Source organism: Schistocerca cancellata, chromosome 2 (assembly GCF_023864275.1).
Source record: "Schistocerca cancellata isolate TAMUIC-IGC-003103 chromosome 2, iqSchCanc2.1, whole genome shotgun sequence".
NCBI classification, from domain to species: domain Eukaryota; kingdom Metazoa; phylum Arthropoda; class Insecta; order Orthoptera; family Acrididae; genus Schistocerca; species Schistocerca cancellata.
This window is the reverse complement of record NC_064627.1, coordinates 417,490,341-417,507,362: the sequence shown is the minus strand read 5'-3', so window position 1 is coordinate 417,507,362 and position 17,022 is coordinate 417,490,341. Positions and strand designations below refer to the sequence as shown.

Genomic DNA, 17,022 nt, shown 5'->3' with positions numbered 1-17,022 from the left:
AACTTTCTTCAAACTAAAACAACATTACTTCGGTTCCTTATCGGACTATCAAGGTTCAATAAACTGGACGGATGGAAATATAGACTACTGACTTCATAAGTATATACATGCAAAAATCTATTTAAGAGAATAGACATTAATTTCAAATCTGGTTCTATTTAGGGTATGTGAAACTACCGTATCCGGATTAAATGGCTAGAAACTAGATGGACCGGTTAATAACCCACAAAAGAAAAGGCACATTGGCACGTTACTTTTTATCAAGTAATAGTATTTCAACCGGTCTTCGCACCGATGATTGCCTGGATTCTTTTCAAAGCGTGTCACAAGCGATTCACAATAGTGATTGTACGCCGTGTTGACTGTTTAACAGGTGAAGTTTAGCTCACAAGTAACTTTATTATACGAGTATCATAAACATTAAAATTCAGCTGCTTTCATAAGACAAATTTTTAGCTTTGCAGTACGCGCTCTCCGTCTAATTCTATATATATCTACTGCATTAAAGTAACGCGACAATTGGAGCACAGAGAAAATTACAAATACGATATTAAAAACAAGCCCTTGTCTTCTCAACGAAACTCTTTGCCCTAACACGAGATTATGCGCTATGTTAGTTGAAAGCTAATTTGTCTTCGTTGTGAGTCAAATAGAAAACATCGCTAACTGTATCAAAATAAAGAATGGGATGATTTTTCTGTATACTACGTCGATCTGTCAACCAAATGCAATGAAGTTCAATCTTATTACTTGCACCATAATTATAATCACTGCGGTCGAAATATTTGATTCAAAAACAGTACAAAGTGTTAGTATTACACAATATTTCGTTTCATGTTTTACTCAAAAATTTACTTGGAAGTATAATTACAACAATTTAAAAGCAGGCTGCCATACTCCATTTTGATCAGAGAAATTACTTGACGTTTCACCCAGTGAAACTCTTCAGCCTTCGCCTCAATTTACCGTGTTTCACCGCAAAATCTCATTGCTGCATGATAACCATGAAACACACAGCAGTTGCGCTAATTGCCATTAGATTATATCTCCAGTAATATTCCTGTTAATATTCACTTTTCCCCAGAACATAAGTCAAATGAAGATAGAGAAGAAAGAAAAAATTAGAATACGAATGGCTAGTACCATATCGTACTTTTTATCTCCAACACGTCAAAACAATTTCTAGATTTCGTCTAGCAACAGTAGCATCTTTTACGAAAAATATAAAAAGAAATGTGAGAATGTTAATGGCCGAAAGGTTTTTTTTCTTTCTTTTGTTTCTAGAGGGACGTTTAGGGACACGGAAATTTAGACTGCATTTGTTCATGATGGTTTGTATTGATTTTGAGTGTTGTCCATCCTTATCCAAGCAGGAGAAGCAAACTTGTGTCTGAAGCTGTCAGGATATGCTTGAGTTTTCACAAAATACTCTCCGTACCAACAAACTATTTGATCAGAGGTTCTTTTGGTTAATTTAATAACAGATGGCATACATCACGTGTTTGTATGCCACTCCGTTAAATGTGTAAGACCCCACTCAACATACGAGCAATTGTCAAGCACGATGTACCTTGGAAAAGTGTGTACAGCTAGGGTAAAGTAATTTAGATATCAGCAAATAGATTAATGTGCAGAAACTGTATAGATTTTAAAAGTGAAAGCCACTAGTATGCAGATTGACTGAAGCGCAAACTACGGAATTTTCACTTACAGTTAGAGTCATACCGCCATGTGAATGCAGTTATCTCTCAAGTTTACACATTACATGACGACAGAACAACGTACTGATGCGCCTGATCCCTGTTGATGAAATTATGGTTTTTATTCGATACAAAATCCGTTTCGAGCTGTTTTGCAACTAAGTTTTGCATTTCAGACTTTGCTGGAGATTCTGTAAAACCACTTCCAATCTGAGACTTTTGCGCAAACCATTCCACACACGTTTTCCACAAATTCTGCTTCGCATAACACTCGTCAATGACTACACGGTCTTTTATCGTGAGCATAATTTTATGATGCATTCAAATGGTCACTAAACACCTCTGCTCCTCTCACTCGCTCAGACATACTGACACAGTGAATTAGTCATGGTAGAGCATGAGGGATATGCATATGTGCAGATATGTGACAGGAACTGATTGGTGCAGCGAAATCACGGTTTCCAAAATCTTCTGTGTTAGAATTTCTCCTGTGAATGAACAATGTCTGTTCCGTATCAGTCTTATAAACATTTTCCAGGCTAGTTTTATTTTATCCGTACTGCAGAATACCAGCCCAGATATCGCAGCGCCTGGTTATTGAAGACACTTTTTGCGTATCAGGTGTTTAGTTTACATTTATACCTGTACTTCTTTGTTAGTCACTTTGCTGTCTAGACGAGAGTAAAATAGTTTAGCTATGTTTTGTAATATATCGACTGACTATGAATGCTTAGCTGACAAAGAGACCTATAGAAACAATGGTTGAACACCAATGTGGCAATTTGTATGAAAATCGTCGCCTTATTCTCCTGAGAAAAAAGTTCTCTTTCCCTGACACATACTGACCGTTCCGCCGTTGCTCCTTCTCAATACCTAGCTGACAACTGACGCAGTAAAAACAGTCACTGAACTGCTACTACTTCTTCCCCTATTTTGGTGTTTAGCATTTCGCTAATGTACCCTCCACTATTCTTACCGGCTTCCGTTCTTGCTTGGTTTATTGTCAATTAATATTTTTTCAAGCGGCAGTTTAGTAGCGCTAGGCTCACACTCAGCCATATCAGAAAATTTATTATTATTCATTATCATTATCGCAGAATATCAGGAAAAGTTTTCGTTGTTTGTGATCGTTATCGTCCTTTTGACAATGATCAAGTAGAATAAGGAAGTTTGGTGCTTCTTCGCTCACAGTTCAGTTGGACATTGTTTATCACTTAGCGAATTCTTCTGTTTTATATATTCCTGAGAACTCATAGGTTTTGCAATAGTTACTGTTAAAATTATTACATGCAAACGGATTTGTATTTGTTTCGTACTCGCCGGTCGCCCTTCTCAAATCCGCTTAGAAGAACTTTTTCCTGAAATCTTGTAAAAAGACTTAGCAGTGTTGCCCTCATGATTGTAGCGGTACTTAAACAAATGGTAATCTCAATTTTCGTATCCATGATGCTTGTACATTCTACAAAGAGACACGCAGTTTCCCTGTGCGCAGTACACGACTCCTACAGCCGAGCATCTCAGGATTGTTCCTGCCACGCCCTCAACCGACGTCACAGAGTGTCAGTTACGTTGTACTAGCGATCCGCCCTGGCTTCACACGGGCAGCACTATCTATCGCCGGACGAGTTGTCTGGCGTAGCAGTAATAAATTATAAATAAAAAGATTTCTTTCGAATGAGTCTGTCTATTTTTACAATGGGTCCTGATTTTATCCTTTACATACAGGCAGAAAAACGCAGAGTGGGGTGGAGCGGGCGGAGGTGGGGATGGAAGTACCTTTAATTCATCATAGTTCAAGAAATGTATCTACAATTGCGAATATGAAATACCGTTGCCCGTATATTGGAATGACGATAATGAAAATTTGTGCCGGATTGGAACTCGAACCTGGATTTCCACTTTTACGCGAGCGGTCGCCTTACACGCTTCGGCTATCCGTGCACGAATCACTGCAAGACGCAAAGTTCCATATGTTGTCGTCCATGTGTCGCAAGCTTCACTCTTACGTTACGTATATTCCGTCCAGGAAGGACATTTATTGCTAGTCGAGGGCCTGGCATTGGCTAGTAAGTACGAAACAGTAGCGCCTGTGTTGTTAAGAAGTGCGATGCAACGTTTTTCCTTCTATGCGTGTCAGCCTGGTAGGTGTGGCTAACACCTCTTCCATTAGGAAATATTTGAAATGATATGACCCATCTGTTTTGACCTATGAGGTCATTTAAATGTTCGACATTAAGCACTTATCGACAGAAATTGTGTGCCAAATACGCTGTTGTTATGACATCACATTCGTTGGCTTCGCCAAGCTAGTTCACACCTTACCTGAACCTCGTGGCTACACTACGGACGAGTCTGTCATCATAGCCTATAGTGGGCTACCAAATGAAAACGAGACAGATGGAAGGAAAGTAAGTAAGTAAACTGTTCATTATTCCAAAAGTAATCACCGTAGCTGTTAATACGTTTATACCACTGCGAGACAAGGCGGGCAATGCCTTCATGGAAAAACGTATGTTTGCCTACGGGACCATGCACCTCTTTGTCCGGAGCAAATCGATGGGACCGAACGCATGTTGCCTAGATAGTTTCGAACGTGCAGCAAACGTTTCCCTGCGAAGACCTTACGCATACTCCATAGACTCCCAATCCCTCCCCGTGTGATTTCTGTATTTTTGGTGCCCTAAAGAGAAACATTCGTGGCTATCGATTTGTTTCGGTGTAAGCGGTGCACACCTGGATATAATCATGGTTCAGCGTGCAACCGTGATCATTTTTCCGTGAAGGAAATGACCGTCGTGTCTCACAGCGGGACAAATGTATTATCAGTTATGGCGATTACTTTTAAAATAATATACAGTTTACTTATTTTTTTAGGGTTCTATGGGACTATTTTGTTGTCCGTCTGTCTGTCTGTCAAACTGTTAAGAATCCTTTTTCTCAGGAACGAGTAATATCAAGGCCAAATTTATGTCAGAATTAAAATCTATGGTTACTTGGCGGTGTAAAAATTTTCAGCTTCTAAGTCAATGAAATCACAAGATACTAGCCATTTATGTTACGTACTATGATACCTGAAAATGCGCTCGTCAGAACCTACAGGGTACTTCCCATTGACAGAGAACCAAGAAATTTGGAAAGGAACAAGGTTTCACAGTGCAAGCAAAGGGAAAAATCCGAAGTTGTTAATTTGTAACTGTATCAAAAGGAAACATATTTCTTTTGTCATTTGTTATTTGACTTTAGACTTGAAATGTAAACATTCTCGGAAGTTTTCGAGTACCTGAGATCGATATCTTGTCAGTATCAATGCTGATAACAGGCAAAAATCTTCGATTCCCGGAATGGATGAGCTGTCTATATATACAACTAAGTTTGTAGGAACCCTCAGCGGGCGGCTCCTACTCGCAAGTGATCTTTTTTCCATGTGTCTCGTTTTCATTCGACTGCCCCTTATATATTATAAACAACTCTGTAGAAAAAAATAGGTATTTTCAGCAGCTCGATTTCTGTTGGTCCAAGTATGACGCCATACGCCACGACATCACAACCTCACGGATCAAACCCGACGTGAGGTGTCGGTCGGCTCCACCCAAACTTTCTCCTTATTAGCAGCGGTGGTAGCCCTACAATGTCAGCGCGTGCAGTTTGCAGTTTGCGGGGGCGGACAGTAACAACCGTGTGCTGCGCTGTTGGCAGGTGCAGGAGCAGGGCGTGGACGCCAACCTGCGCGACGGCGACGGCGCGACGCCGCTGCACTTCGCGGCGAGCCGCGGCCACGCCGACACCGTGCGCTGGCTGCTGCGCCACGGCGCCAAGCTCACGCTCGACCGCTACGGCAAGAGCCCCATCAACGACGCCGCCGACAACCACCAGATGGAGGTCAGCACCAGTCCACCGTCTCTCATCTCTTTGTAGCTAGTAGGCCATCCAGGTAATCGCCGTAATCGCTTACTAACGAGGGAAACTCCCAATCGCAACCCCATCAGATTTGGCTCAGTGGATAGCCTGTCAAAAACCGAACACAGATCAAGCATGAAAGGAAGGAGAAGGTTAAGTCGTTCGACCTCAACGATAATGATGGAAACTGAATAAATGAATTAAAATTTATGCCATGACCACGACTTGAACTACGCGAAAGAACTTGCCCCCCTTCTAACAGCCGTGTACCGCAAGTCTCTAGAGGAACGGAAGGTTCCAAATGATTGGAAAAGAGCACAGGTAGTCCCAGTCTTCAAGAAGGGTCGTCGAGCAGATGCGCAAAACTATAGACCTATATCTCTGACGTCGATCTGTTGTAGAATTTTAGAACATGTTTTTTGCTCGAATATCATGTCGTTTTTGGAAACTCAGAATCTACTATGTAGGAATCAACATGGATTCCGGAAACAGCGATCGTGTGAGACCCAACTCGCTTTATTTGTTCATGAGACCCAGAAAATATTAGATACAGGCTCCCAGGTAGATGCTATTTTTCTTGACTTCCGGAAGGCGTTCGATACAGTTCCGCACTGTCGCCTGATAAACAAAGTAAGAGCCTACGGAATATCAGACCAGCTGTGTGGCTGGATTGAAGAGTTTTTAGCAAACAGAACGCAGCATGTTGTTATCAACGGAGAGACGTCTACAGATGTTAAAGTAACCTCTGGTGTGCCACAGGGGAGTGTTATGGGACCATTGCTTTTCACAATATATATAAATGATCTAGTAGATAGTGTCGGAAGTTCCATGCGGCTTTTCGCGGATGATGCTGTAGTATACAGAGAAGTTGCAGCATTAGAAAATTGTAGCGAAATGCAGGAAGATCTGCAGCGGATAGGCACTTGGTGCAGAGAGTGGCAACTGACCCTTAACATAGACAAATGTAATGTATTGCGAATACATAGAAAGAAGGATCCTTTATTGTATGATTATATGATAGCGGAACAAACACTGGTAGCAGTTACTTCTGTAAAATATCTGGGAGTATGCGTGCGGAACGATTTGAAGTGGAATGATCATACAAAATTAATTGTTGGTAAGGCGGGTACCAGGTTGAGATTCATTGGGAGAGTCCTTAGAAAATGTAGTCCATCAACAAAGGAGGTGGCTTACAAAACACTCGTTCGACCTATACTTGAGTATTGCTCATCAGTGTGGGATCCGTACCAGATCGGGTTGACGGAGGAGATAGAGAAGATTCAAAGAAGAGCGGCGCGTTTCGTCACAGGGTTATTTGGTAACCGTGATAGCGTTACGGAGATATTTAACAAACTCAAGTGGCGGACTCTGCAAGAGAGGCGCTCTGCTTCGCGGTGTAGCTTGCTCGCCAGGTTTCGAGAGGGTGCGTTTCTGGATGAGGTATCGAATATATTGCTTCCCCCTACTTATACCTCCCGAGGAGATCACGAATGTAAAATTAGAGAGATTAGAGCGCGCACAGAGGCTTTCAGACAGTCGTTCTTCCCGCGAACCATACGCGACTGGAACAGGAAAGGGAGGTAATGACAGTGGCACGTAAAGTGCCCTCCGCCACACACCGTTGGGTGGCTTGCGGAGTATAAATGTAGATGTAGATGTAGATGTAGATGTCTTCTTGCTTATTAGGTACTACTGCAGCAGTACAGATCACCCACCTGCATGGACTATCCTAGTCCATTGACCTCCGTAACACAAATTTCACTTCATGTCTTCGGCTTATTTTCCCCTTCTTCAATCGTCGTTCTCACACATCTCAAAGAAAATGTAATTATATGACGCGACGTCAATTACATGGAAAATGTCTTGGAACTATTTGGAACAGAAACTGAAAGACAGCAACCAGCTTCCTCGCAATCTCGTATCTCTGCTCTACCTAATCGGCAATGAGTGGCTTGAGCTAGATGTGCCATACCTGAATAAAATTTTGGACTCTCCTCGTCGCTGAATGGGGGCCATTGTGAAGTCTGGAACAGGCGTTAGTGTGATGTCTCCTGAGAGAGAGAGAGCAATTTTTTGTCAGTTATGCTTAGCATTAATTGTTGTAACTGAAACTGGTTATAAATATTATAATAGTGATTTTGTACATGAATAGACATATTTAAAAAGGAGCTATACTTTTACATTATGACCTTGCGTTGCCCTTTTCAAAATTGTAGGGAGCACATTGTGCTCATGTGGGAGCGATCTAGATGGTTGTAAAACAATACACTGGTAGCCAAGATCGCACGAATTCTTTTTATTCCATGATTACCGGTTTCGGCGTACTAAAGCCGCCACCGTCGGATCTAGGGAGGACAGAAAACACAATAAAAGTTGGCTTGGATTCCACTTATATAACATGTATACATATGAATTAAGTTACATACCTTAGGACACATACAGGTTACAACATCAAGGCAAACAGTGGTGATATTAATAGCTGCCTATAACACACAGGCCTTACAAAATTGTCGTAAGTAGCACATAGGTGTCCAACAGAGATGACACTATAAATGTTAAGTGTCTCCATCACATGCAAGAGCAAGCTAGGTACTACCGCAACTCCTGCTCTGTTCTTTCATTACAGGCCGCGTCGCGAGATGGCGCTATCAGAAGAGGCGCCAATGAATGTCACAGCTCGCGTCATAACAGGCTCTGCGTGTGTGGTAACACTACGTCATTAGGGCTTGTACATAATTCTAGAGATTACTGAATCACGTAAACATATACAAAACTTGTGAAAGCTGCAGACCTACACAATTGAACATCTGCCTGGTCACATATACGACATATCGAAAAGCAAATGCAAATTTCATGAGAACCGCGGAATTACAAAAAAAATGTACATCTGTCTGGTCCTATACGTAATAAGATACGAACATACATAGATATTTTATGAGATCTGCAGGGTTATGATCATGGCGGCGTAAGTTTCGCCGAAACCGGTAATCATGGAATAAAAAGAATTCCTGCGATCTTGGCTACCAGTTTATTGTTTTACTTTTCAAAATTATTGTAATATTTATACTACCACTAGTCCTTTTAAACAATCAGAATCTGAAATTTGCGGGTTGCTTAAGTACTGGTCCCATATCACCTGGACTTTAATATGGTGTCAATTTAATGGATTACAGTGTTGTGTATTTGTAGATGTATAGTGCTTTTGGTCAAAATAGATATTAGGAATAAGAATTTCTATTTCTTATCAGGTAAGCATTACACACAGGGTGTTTAAAAAAAAAACAGTTAGATATTCCTATAGGAGGTAGTATTGGTCAAAACTAGAAGAAAAGTTTCTATAATGACATGTCTGGAAACCAACACATACTGAGATGTGGACCAATCTGTCCTCTCATTCACATCTATGTCTTAGGTAGAAGTAGACACTGCAGGCAGTGCTGGATGTGGTTACCACACTTCCTGACACATCCCTCATCAAGCATTATTTGCATTCGGATTGCGACACACGTACCAGTCACACGCTCTTGTAACGTTTGCACGTTGGCGATGGGATGGGCAAACACCACTGACCTTAACTGTCCCCATAGCCGCAAATTCAACGTATTCACGCCCGTGAATGGGTGCCCTACGCTACCGGATATGGCACTGTTGTGTGTCTGCAAAAACAGACATAATGTCTGATAGGATAGCCGCAATCAGTGATTTTACAATGTTACTTATAGTCCGTCTTGACTGCAAAATGTTTATTCATATGACCGGTTTCGGTTCCTCTAGAACCATCTTCAGATCTGATATTTCGGTTACAGGAGTAACCCGGCCAAACACAGCAACTTTCACATGCTGTGACGCAAAATATTTATGCTGCGTCAAAGCATGTGAAAGTTGCTGTGTTGGGACGAGTTACTCCGGTAACCGAAATATCAGATCTGAAGATGGTTCTAGAGGAACCGAAACCGGTCATATGAATAAACATTTTGCAATCAAGACGGACTATAAGTAACACTGTTGTGTGTGTCCAACACATCGACCACGTGCTGACGTTACTGAAGAGTGTGACCACCGCATTTAAGCAATCCGAATGAAGCCAGGTGTATTTGAAAGAGTGCATGATTCCCTGTAAAGAAGGGCTAAAGTGCAAACTGACCCATATATGAAAATGTGTCCAGGCAGGAACTTCTGAACAATACGACCTCCAGTAGGAAAATATAACTCTATTGCTTAAAAAAACATTTTGTGTGTAAAATATACGCTGTCTGTATTCAAACTTTTTAAAATAGTCATACACACCGATGTACCCCTTCAGTATGTTGAAATTTATATATATGTGCTTTCCTTCTTCTTGTGTGGCACTTTTTGCACTAATAAGTTAATAACAGTAGGCAGTGAGTTAAGTCAAATGAATGCATCGAAGTGGTCTGTAACTAGTGAAGATGCAGTGACATCAAATGATATGAGTACAAAACAACCGAGAATGCTGAACTGGCAGTGTAATGGGTACATTGTGACGAAATTTTTGCCAGACCAGTACTGCAACATGGACTGAATTTCAGTAAATTTAATTCGTTTTACGTATAGCCCTTATAGCACGATAGGCCAAGATCCTCCACCGAATCTTTTGCACAGGTCCTGGTGTCCTGTAGGGGAATCTCTGGTAGTAATGTTCATAAACCATAGGTGGAAAAGTGAATGACAACGCAAGCTTAAGTCGGGTCTGGGGGGGGGGGGGAGGCCCTCAGATAGGACGATGGTTACTGTGGCTGCTCACGAAAAAGGAGGGGAAAACTTTGTTAGAGTCCCAGCCTGAAACAAATTTTTTGTTGAAACTTCCTAGCAGATTAAAACTGTGTGCCCGACCGAGACTCGAACTCGGGACCTTTGCCTTTCGCGGGCAAGTGCTCTACCATCTGAGCTACCGAAGCACGACTCACGCCCGGTCCTCACAGCTTTACTTCTGCCAATATCTCGTCTCCTACCTTCCAAACTTTACTCCGCTGCGGAGTGAAAATCTCATTCTGGAAACATCCCCCAGGCTGTTGCTAAGCCATGTCTCCGCAGTATCCTTTCTTTCGGGAGTGCTAGTTCTGCAAGGTTCGCAGGAGAGCTTCTGTAAAGTTTGGAAGGTAGGAGATGAGATACTGGCAGAAGTAAAGCTGTGAGGACCGGGCGTGAGTCGTGCTTCGGTAACTCAGATGGTAGAGCACTTGCCCGCGAAAGGCAAAGGTCCCGAGTTCGAGTCTCGGTCGGGCACACAGTTTTAATCTGCCAGGAAGTTTCATATCAGCGCACACTCCGCTGCAGAGTGAAAATCTCATTCTGAAATTTTCTGTTGTCGCAACAAGTCAGTCGATGGTGATAGCTTCGATTCTGTGTGCCAAGTGAAGTGATGTCGACTGTGTGTGTGGTTGCAGTGCCTGAACATCCTGGTGCAGCACGGCGCCACGCCAGACTACCACGAGGAGACGACGGCCCGCACCAACGGCAAGGTGCGACCTGCGGCGTGCTGCCGCGACCCCGACCCCTGCGTGAGTACCCACACTGCTGTTCCTCCCTACAGTACATCCTTCTGGTCTTTAACAGCAGTGGCTGTACTAGTGTGCACGTAAGAAGGCGGCTGGTGAGGCGATCCGCAGTGGCAAGCAGCAGTGCACGACGTCACGTTCCGGCCAATGGAGTCATTCTGCCGCGTCTGTCTGTAGCGGGCGCTTCTAGATGCGCGTAGAACATTAAGCGTTGATTTTCATATTGGCTTATGTGACATGGTAGTCATTGAAGTGATCATTATGGAAAAAAGAGAGCAAGTATTTTAAGTAGGCTGTTTAGGTTTTTATGTTGGTAACGCCACATAGCGCTCTGTATGAAAATCACTGACTGTGCTGTGTGCAGCCTGTGGCTGGTTGGCATTGTTGGAATATTCGCTAGTGTAGTGTTGGGCAGTTGGATGTGAACAGCGCGTAGCGTTGTGCAGTTGGAGGTGAGCCATGAGCAGTGGTGGATGTGGGGAGAGAGATGGCGGAGTTTTGTGCGGACGATCTGGACGTGCGTCCGTCAGAAAAAGGTGATTTGTTTAATCGGATGTCAGAAATATATATATATATATATATATATATATATATATATATATATATATATATATACTTTTGAACGCTATTAAGGTAAATACATTGTTTGTTCTCTACCAAAATCTTTCATTTGCTAACTATGCCTATCAGTAGTTAGTGCCATCAGTAGTTAGAATCTTTTATTTAGCTGACAGTATTGGCGATCGCTGTGTTGTAGTGTTTCGAGTAACGAAGATGTTTGTGAGGTAAATGATTCATGAAAGGTATAGGTTATTGCTAGTCAGGACCATTCTTTTGTGGGGATTACTGAGCGCTAATATATATAGTGTCAGTTTACTGATGATCCGAATAAGTAAAGAGAGAACTGTCTGAGTACGTTCAGTTTTACTCAGCTGTCTTTGTATCAAATAACGGAGAAATTTACTGTCACAGTCACTCATAATTTTTCTAAGGGGACGTTTTAGTATTACGTTAAGAAACGACAGCGAGAGTTTTCCGAGTACATAATTTTATCTAGGGACAGGCACAGGCAAAAACGTTGGTCTATAGTGGTCTTTACCCTAGCGTTGCCAGTTACCTAGGTAGGCAATGGCTGGAGCATGTGGCATGAGAGCACACCGCCGACGCCACATTCCCTGTATCTTCGTATAACGCATCACGTACCTGCCTTCTTCCTCGCACACCACTGTGGTACGAAACAGCTCATGGTATTAGGGGCGTTCAATAAGTAATGCAACACATTTGTTTTGAAAGCAGCTTGGTTTTATTCGGGATTCCAGTAAGTCGTGTTATTCCCCACTCTTTTGGCTACAAGATCCTACCTTTCAGCATAATCTCCGTTCGATGCGACGGCCTTACACCACCTTACTCGTAGAGCCTGTACGCACATATGGTAAGACTCTAGTGGTCGACGTCGGAGCCAACGTCTTGTTGCATCAATAACGTCCCCATCACACACATACTTGCTTATCGCGGAGTGCGTCCTTCATTGGGCCAAACGATGGAAATCGGAAGGTGCGAGATATGGGCTGTGTGGTGGACGAAGAAGAACAATCCAATGAAGTTTTGTGAGCTCCTCTCGGGTGCACAGACTTGTGTAAGGCCTTGCGTCGTCATAGTGGAGGAGAAGTTTATTTGCATTTTTGTGGCGACGAACACATTGAAGTAATCATTCCATGTAGGCTTTCACGGCCGGCGTCTTTATCAGTAGTTGAGAACGAAACGTCAGGAAGAAGAAGTTCTACAGATCGACCACGGCAACTTAGCCCGGAAGATTTTACTGATAAACATTGAAGTAAGTTCTTCGGTTTCCTCAGGGTAGGACAGTACAATTCAGCGTGGATCGTTGCGCTATGAGGAGCGCTATCAAACAGAATAACCCCTTCAGAGTCTCAGAAGACTTTACCAGCTGAGGCTGCGGCTCTGAACTTTTCCTTCTGAGGAGAAGTGGTGTGGCGCCACTCCATGAATTATTGTTCTGTGTCTGTTTCGAAGTGATGAATCTATGTTTCATCGCCTGGGACGATGTTCGACAAAAATTGTCATAATCAGCCTCGTAACGTGCAAGCAGCTAGCACATGTGGTCCCTCGATGCTCTATATGGTGTTTAGTTAGGCAGCGAGGAGCGCAGCGGGCACACACCTCTGAATACCACAATTGGTGGACGAGTGTTTCGGCAGTGGCAACAGAGATGTTCCGTTGTGCAGCGAGGTGTTTGATTGTGATCCGAATGAGAGTGTCCGCACGTTCCTACACTGCAGGAGCTACAGCTGCGTGAGGCCGGCCGGCACGAGAGAAATCGGATAGTTTTGGACGATCTTGCTGCGATAGTGACAGACGCTTCGCCCAACGACTCGCCGTGCTTTTGTTCACTGCTAAGTCTCCGCAGACATTCTGCAAGCTTCTGTTAATATCTACGATGCTCCGTTTTTCCACCAAAAGAAACACAATGACTGATCACTGCTAGGAGCTCACCTCCGTTACAGACGCTACTTTGAAGGCGCTTGAGCTTCGTGAAACTATAGAGGATTAAGCGGGAATGTTCCATGATGTCCCACAACAAATTCCGCATATTTTCAACCGAAACTGGTCGAGGAAAAAAGTGTTCCATTACTTATTGAACGCACTCGTGTATGCAGCGCACTTATGGCGTGTTCTAAACACCCACTTCAGTTTCCAAAACGTGAAGTACATTTCAGGTGTCACCAGAAATAAATAAAATATAACGTAGGCTGAGAAAGAAAACTGGCGTTCTACGGATCGGAGCGTGGAATGTCAGATCCCTTAATCGGGCAGGTAGATTAGAAAATTTAAAAAAGGGAAATGGATAGGTCAAAGATAGATATGGTGGGAATTAGCGAAGTTCGGTGGCAGGAGGAACAAGACTTTTGGTCAGGTGAATACAGGGTTATAAATACAAAATCAAATAGGGGTAATGCAGGAGTAGGTTTAATAATGAATAAAAAAATAAGAGTTCGGGTAAGCTACTACAAACAACATAGTGAACGCATTATTGTGGCCAAGATAGACACGAAGCCCACGCCTACAACAGTAGTATAAGTCTATGTGCCAACTAGCTCTGCAAATGACGAAGAAATTGAAGAAATGTATAATGAAATAAAAGAAATTATTCAGATAGTGAAGGGAGATGAAAATTTAATAGTCATGAGTGACTGGAATTCGATAGTAGGAAAAGGGAGAGAAGGAAACGTAGTAGGTGAATATGGATTGGGGCTAAGAAGTGAAAGAGGAAGCCGCCTGGTAGAATTTTGTACAGAGCACAACTTAATCATAGCTAACAGTTGGTTCAAGAATCATAAAAGGAGGTTGTGTACATGGAAGAAGCCTAGAGATACTGACAGGTTTCAGATAGATTATATTATGGTAAGACAGATTTAGGTACCAGGTTTTAAATTGTAAGACATTTCCAGGGGCAGATGTGGACTCTGACCACAATCTGTTGGTTATGAACTGTAGGTTAAAACTGAAGAAACTGCAAAAAGGTAGGAATTTAACGAGAAGGGACCTGGATAAACTGAAAGAACCAGAGGTTGTAGAGAGTTTCAGGAAGAGCATAAAGGAACAATTGACAAGAATGGGGTAAATAAATACCGTAGAAGAAGAATGGGTAGCTTTGAGGGATGAAGTGGTGAAGGCAGCAGTGGATGAACTAGGTAAAAAGACGAAGGCTAGTAGAAATCCTTGGGTGACAGAAGAAATACTGAATTTAATTGATGAAAGAAGAAAATATAAAAATGCAGTAAGTGAAGCAGCCAAAAAGGAATACAAACGTCTCAAAAATGAGATCGACAGGAAGTGCAAAATGGCTAAGCAGGGATGGCTAGAGGACAAATGTAAGGATGTAGAGGCTTATCTCATTAGGGGTAAGATAGATACTGCCTACAGGAAAATTAAAGAGACCTTTGGAGAAAAGAGAACCACTTGTATGAATATCAAGCGCTCAGATGGAAACCCAGTGCTAAGGAAAGAAGGGAAAGCAGAAAGGTGGAAGGAGTATACAGAGGTACTATACAAGGGCGATGTTCTTGAGGACAATATTATGGAAATGGAAGAGGATGTAGATGAAGATGAAATGGGAGATATGATACTGCGTGAAGAATGTGATAGAACACTGAAATACCTAAGTCGAAACAAGGCCCCGGGAGTAGACAACGTTCCATTAGAACTACTGATAGCCTTGAGAGAGCCAGTCCTGACAAAAGTCTACCATCTGGTGAGCAAAATGTATGAGACAGGCGAAATACCCTCAGACTTCAAGAAGAATATAGTAATTCCAATCCCAAAGAAAGCAGGCGTTGACAGATGTGAAAATTACCGAACTATCAGTTTAATAAGTCACGGCTGCAAAATACTAACGCGAATTCTGTACAGACGAATGGAAAATCTGGTAGAAGCCTACCTCGGGGAAGATCAGTTCGGATTCCGTAGAAATGTTGGAACACGTGAGGCAATACTGACCCTACGACTTATCTTAGAAGCTAGATTAAGAATAGGCAAACCTACGTTTCTAGCATTTGTAGACTTGGAGAAAGCTTTTGACAATGTTGACTGGAATAATCTCTTTCAAATTCTGAAGGTGGCAGGGGTAAAATACAGGGAGTGAAAGGCTATTTACAATTTGTGCAGAAACCAGATGGCAGTTCTAAGAGTCGAGGGGCATGAAAGGGAAGCAGTGGTTGGGAAGGGAGTGAGACAGGGTTGTAGTCTCTCCCCGATGTTGTTCAATCTGTATATTGAGCAAGCAGTGAAGGAAGCAAAAGAAAAATTTGGAGTAGGTATTAAAATCCATGGAGTAGAAATAAAAACTTTGAGGTTCGCCGATGACATTGTAATTCTGTCAGAGACAGCAAAGGACTTGGAAGAGCAGTTGAACGGAATGGATAGTGTCTTGAAAGGATGATATAAGATGAATATCAACAAAAGCAAAACGAGGATAATGGAATGTAGTCGAATTAAGTCGGGCGATGCTGAGGGAATTAGATTAGGAAATGAGACACTTGAAGTAGTAAAGGAGTTTTGCTATTTGGGGAGCAAAGTAACTGATGATGGTCGAAGTAGAGAGGATATAAAATGTAGACTGGTGCAATGGCAAGAAAAGCCTTTCTGAAGAAGAGGAATTTGTTAACATCGGGTATAGATGTCAGGAAGTCGTTTCTGAAAATATTTGTTTGGAGTGTAGCCATGTATGGAAGTGAAACGTGGACGATAAATAGTTTGGACAAGAAGAGAATAGAAGCTTTCGAAATGTGGTGCTACAGAATAATGCTGAAGATTAGATGGGTAGATTACATAACTAATGAGGAGGTATTGAATAGAATTGGGGAGAAGAGGAGCTTGTGGCACAACTTGACTAGAAGAAGGGATCGGTTGGTAGGACATGTTATGAGGCATCAAGGGATCACCAATTTAGTACTGGAGGGCAGCGTGGAGGGTAAAAATCGTAGAGGGAGACCAAGAGATGAATACACTAAGCAGATTCAGAAGGATGTAGGCTGCAGTAGGTATTGGGAGATGAAGAAGCTTGCACAGGATAGAGTAGCATGGAGAGCTGCATCAAACCAGTCTCAGGACTGAAGACCACAACAACAACAACAACAATGTAGGTTGTGTTCAAAAATTATAGTGGTAAGGTGCAAAAGTGGCGAAACTCCGTAACGTCCTTTAATAGATCGTAAGCGTCGTAAGCATAGTGTCTGCGTCAGGGAAGGAAGATTAACGTCGCGTCGCCTTCGAGGTTGTTGAAAAGGTGCGTAAGTTTCGATCGTCCAAGAATGGAAAAGGTAATCGGGCGTGCCTTTCTCAGGGCAGCCAGTACAGTATTCGTCTCAATTGGTTTAGGAAAACAC

The 17,022-nt window shown here is 42.5% G+C and overlaps 1 protein-coding gene across 1 annotated transcript in view; it reads left to right on the top strand.

Moving 5' to 3' along the window:
- The window catches only part of LOC126154484 (espin), a 485,111-nt gene that overhangs the window by 307,245 nt on the left and 160,844 nt on the right, over positions 1-17,022 (top strand). Inside the window, exons 4-5 of the mRNA XM_049916140.1 lie at positions 5,397-5,579; positions 11,006-11,119. Coding sequence (XP_049772097.1) covers positions 5,397-5,579; positions 11,006-11,119 — 297 coding nt within the window. The remainder of the gene's footprint in view (positions 1-5,396; positions 5,580-11,005; positions 11,120-17,022) is intronic.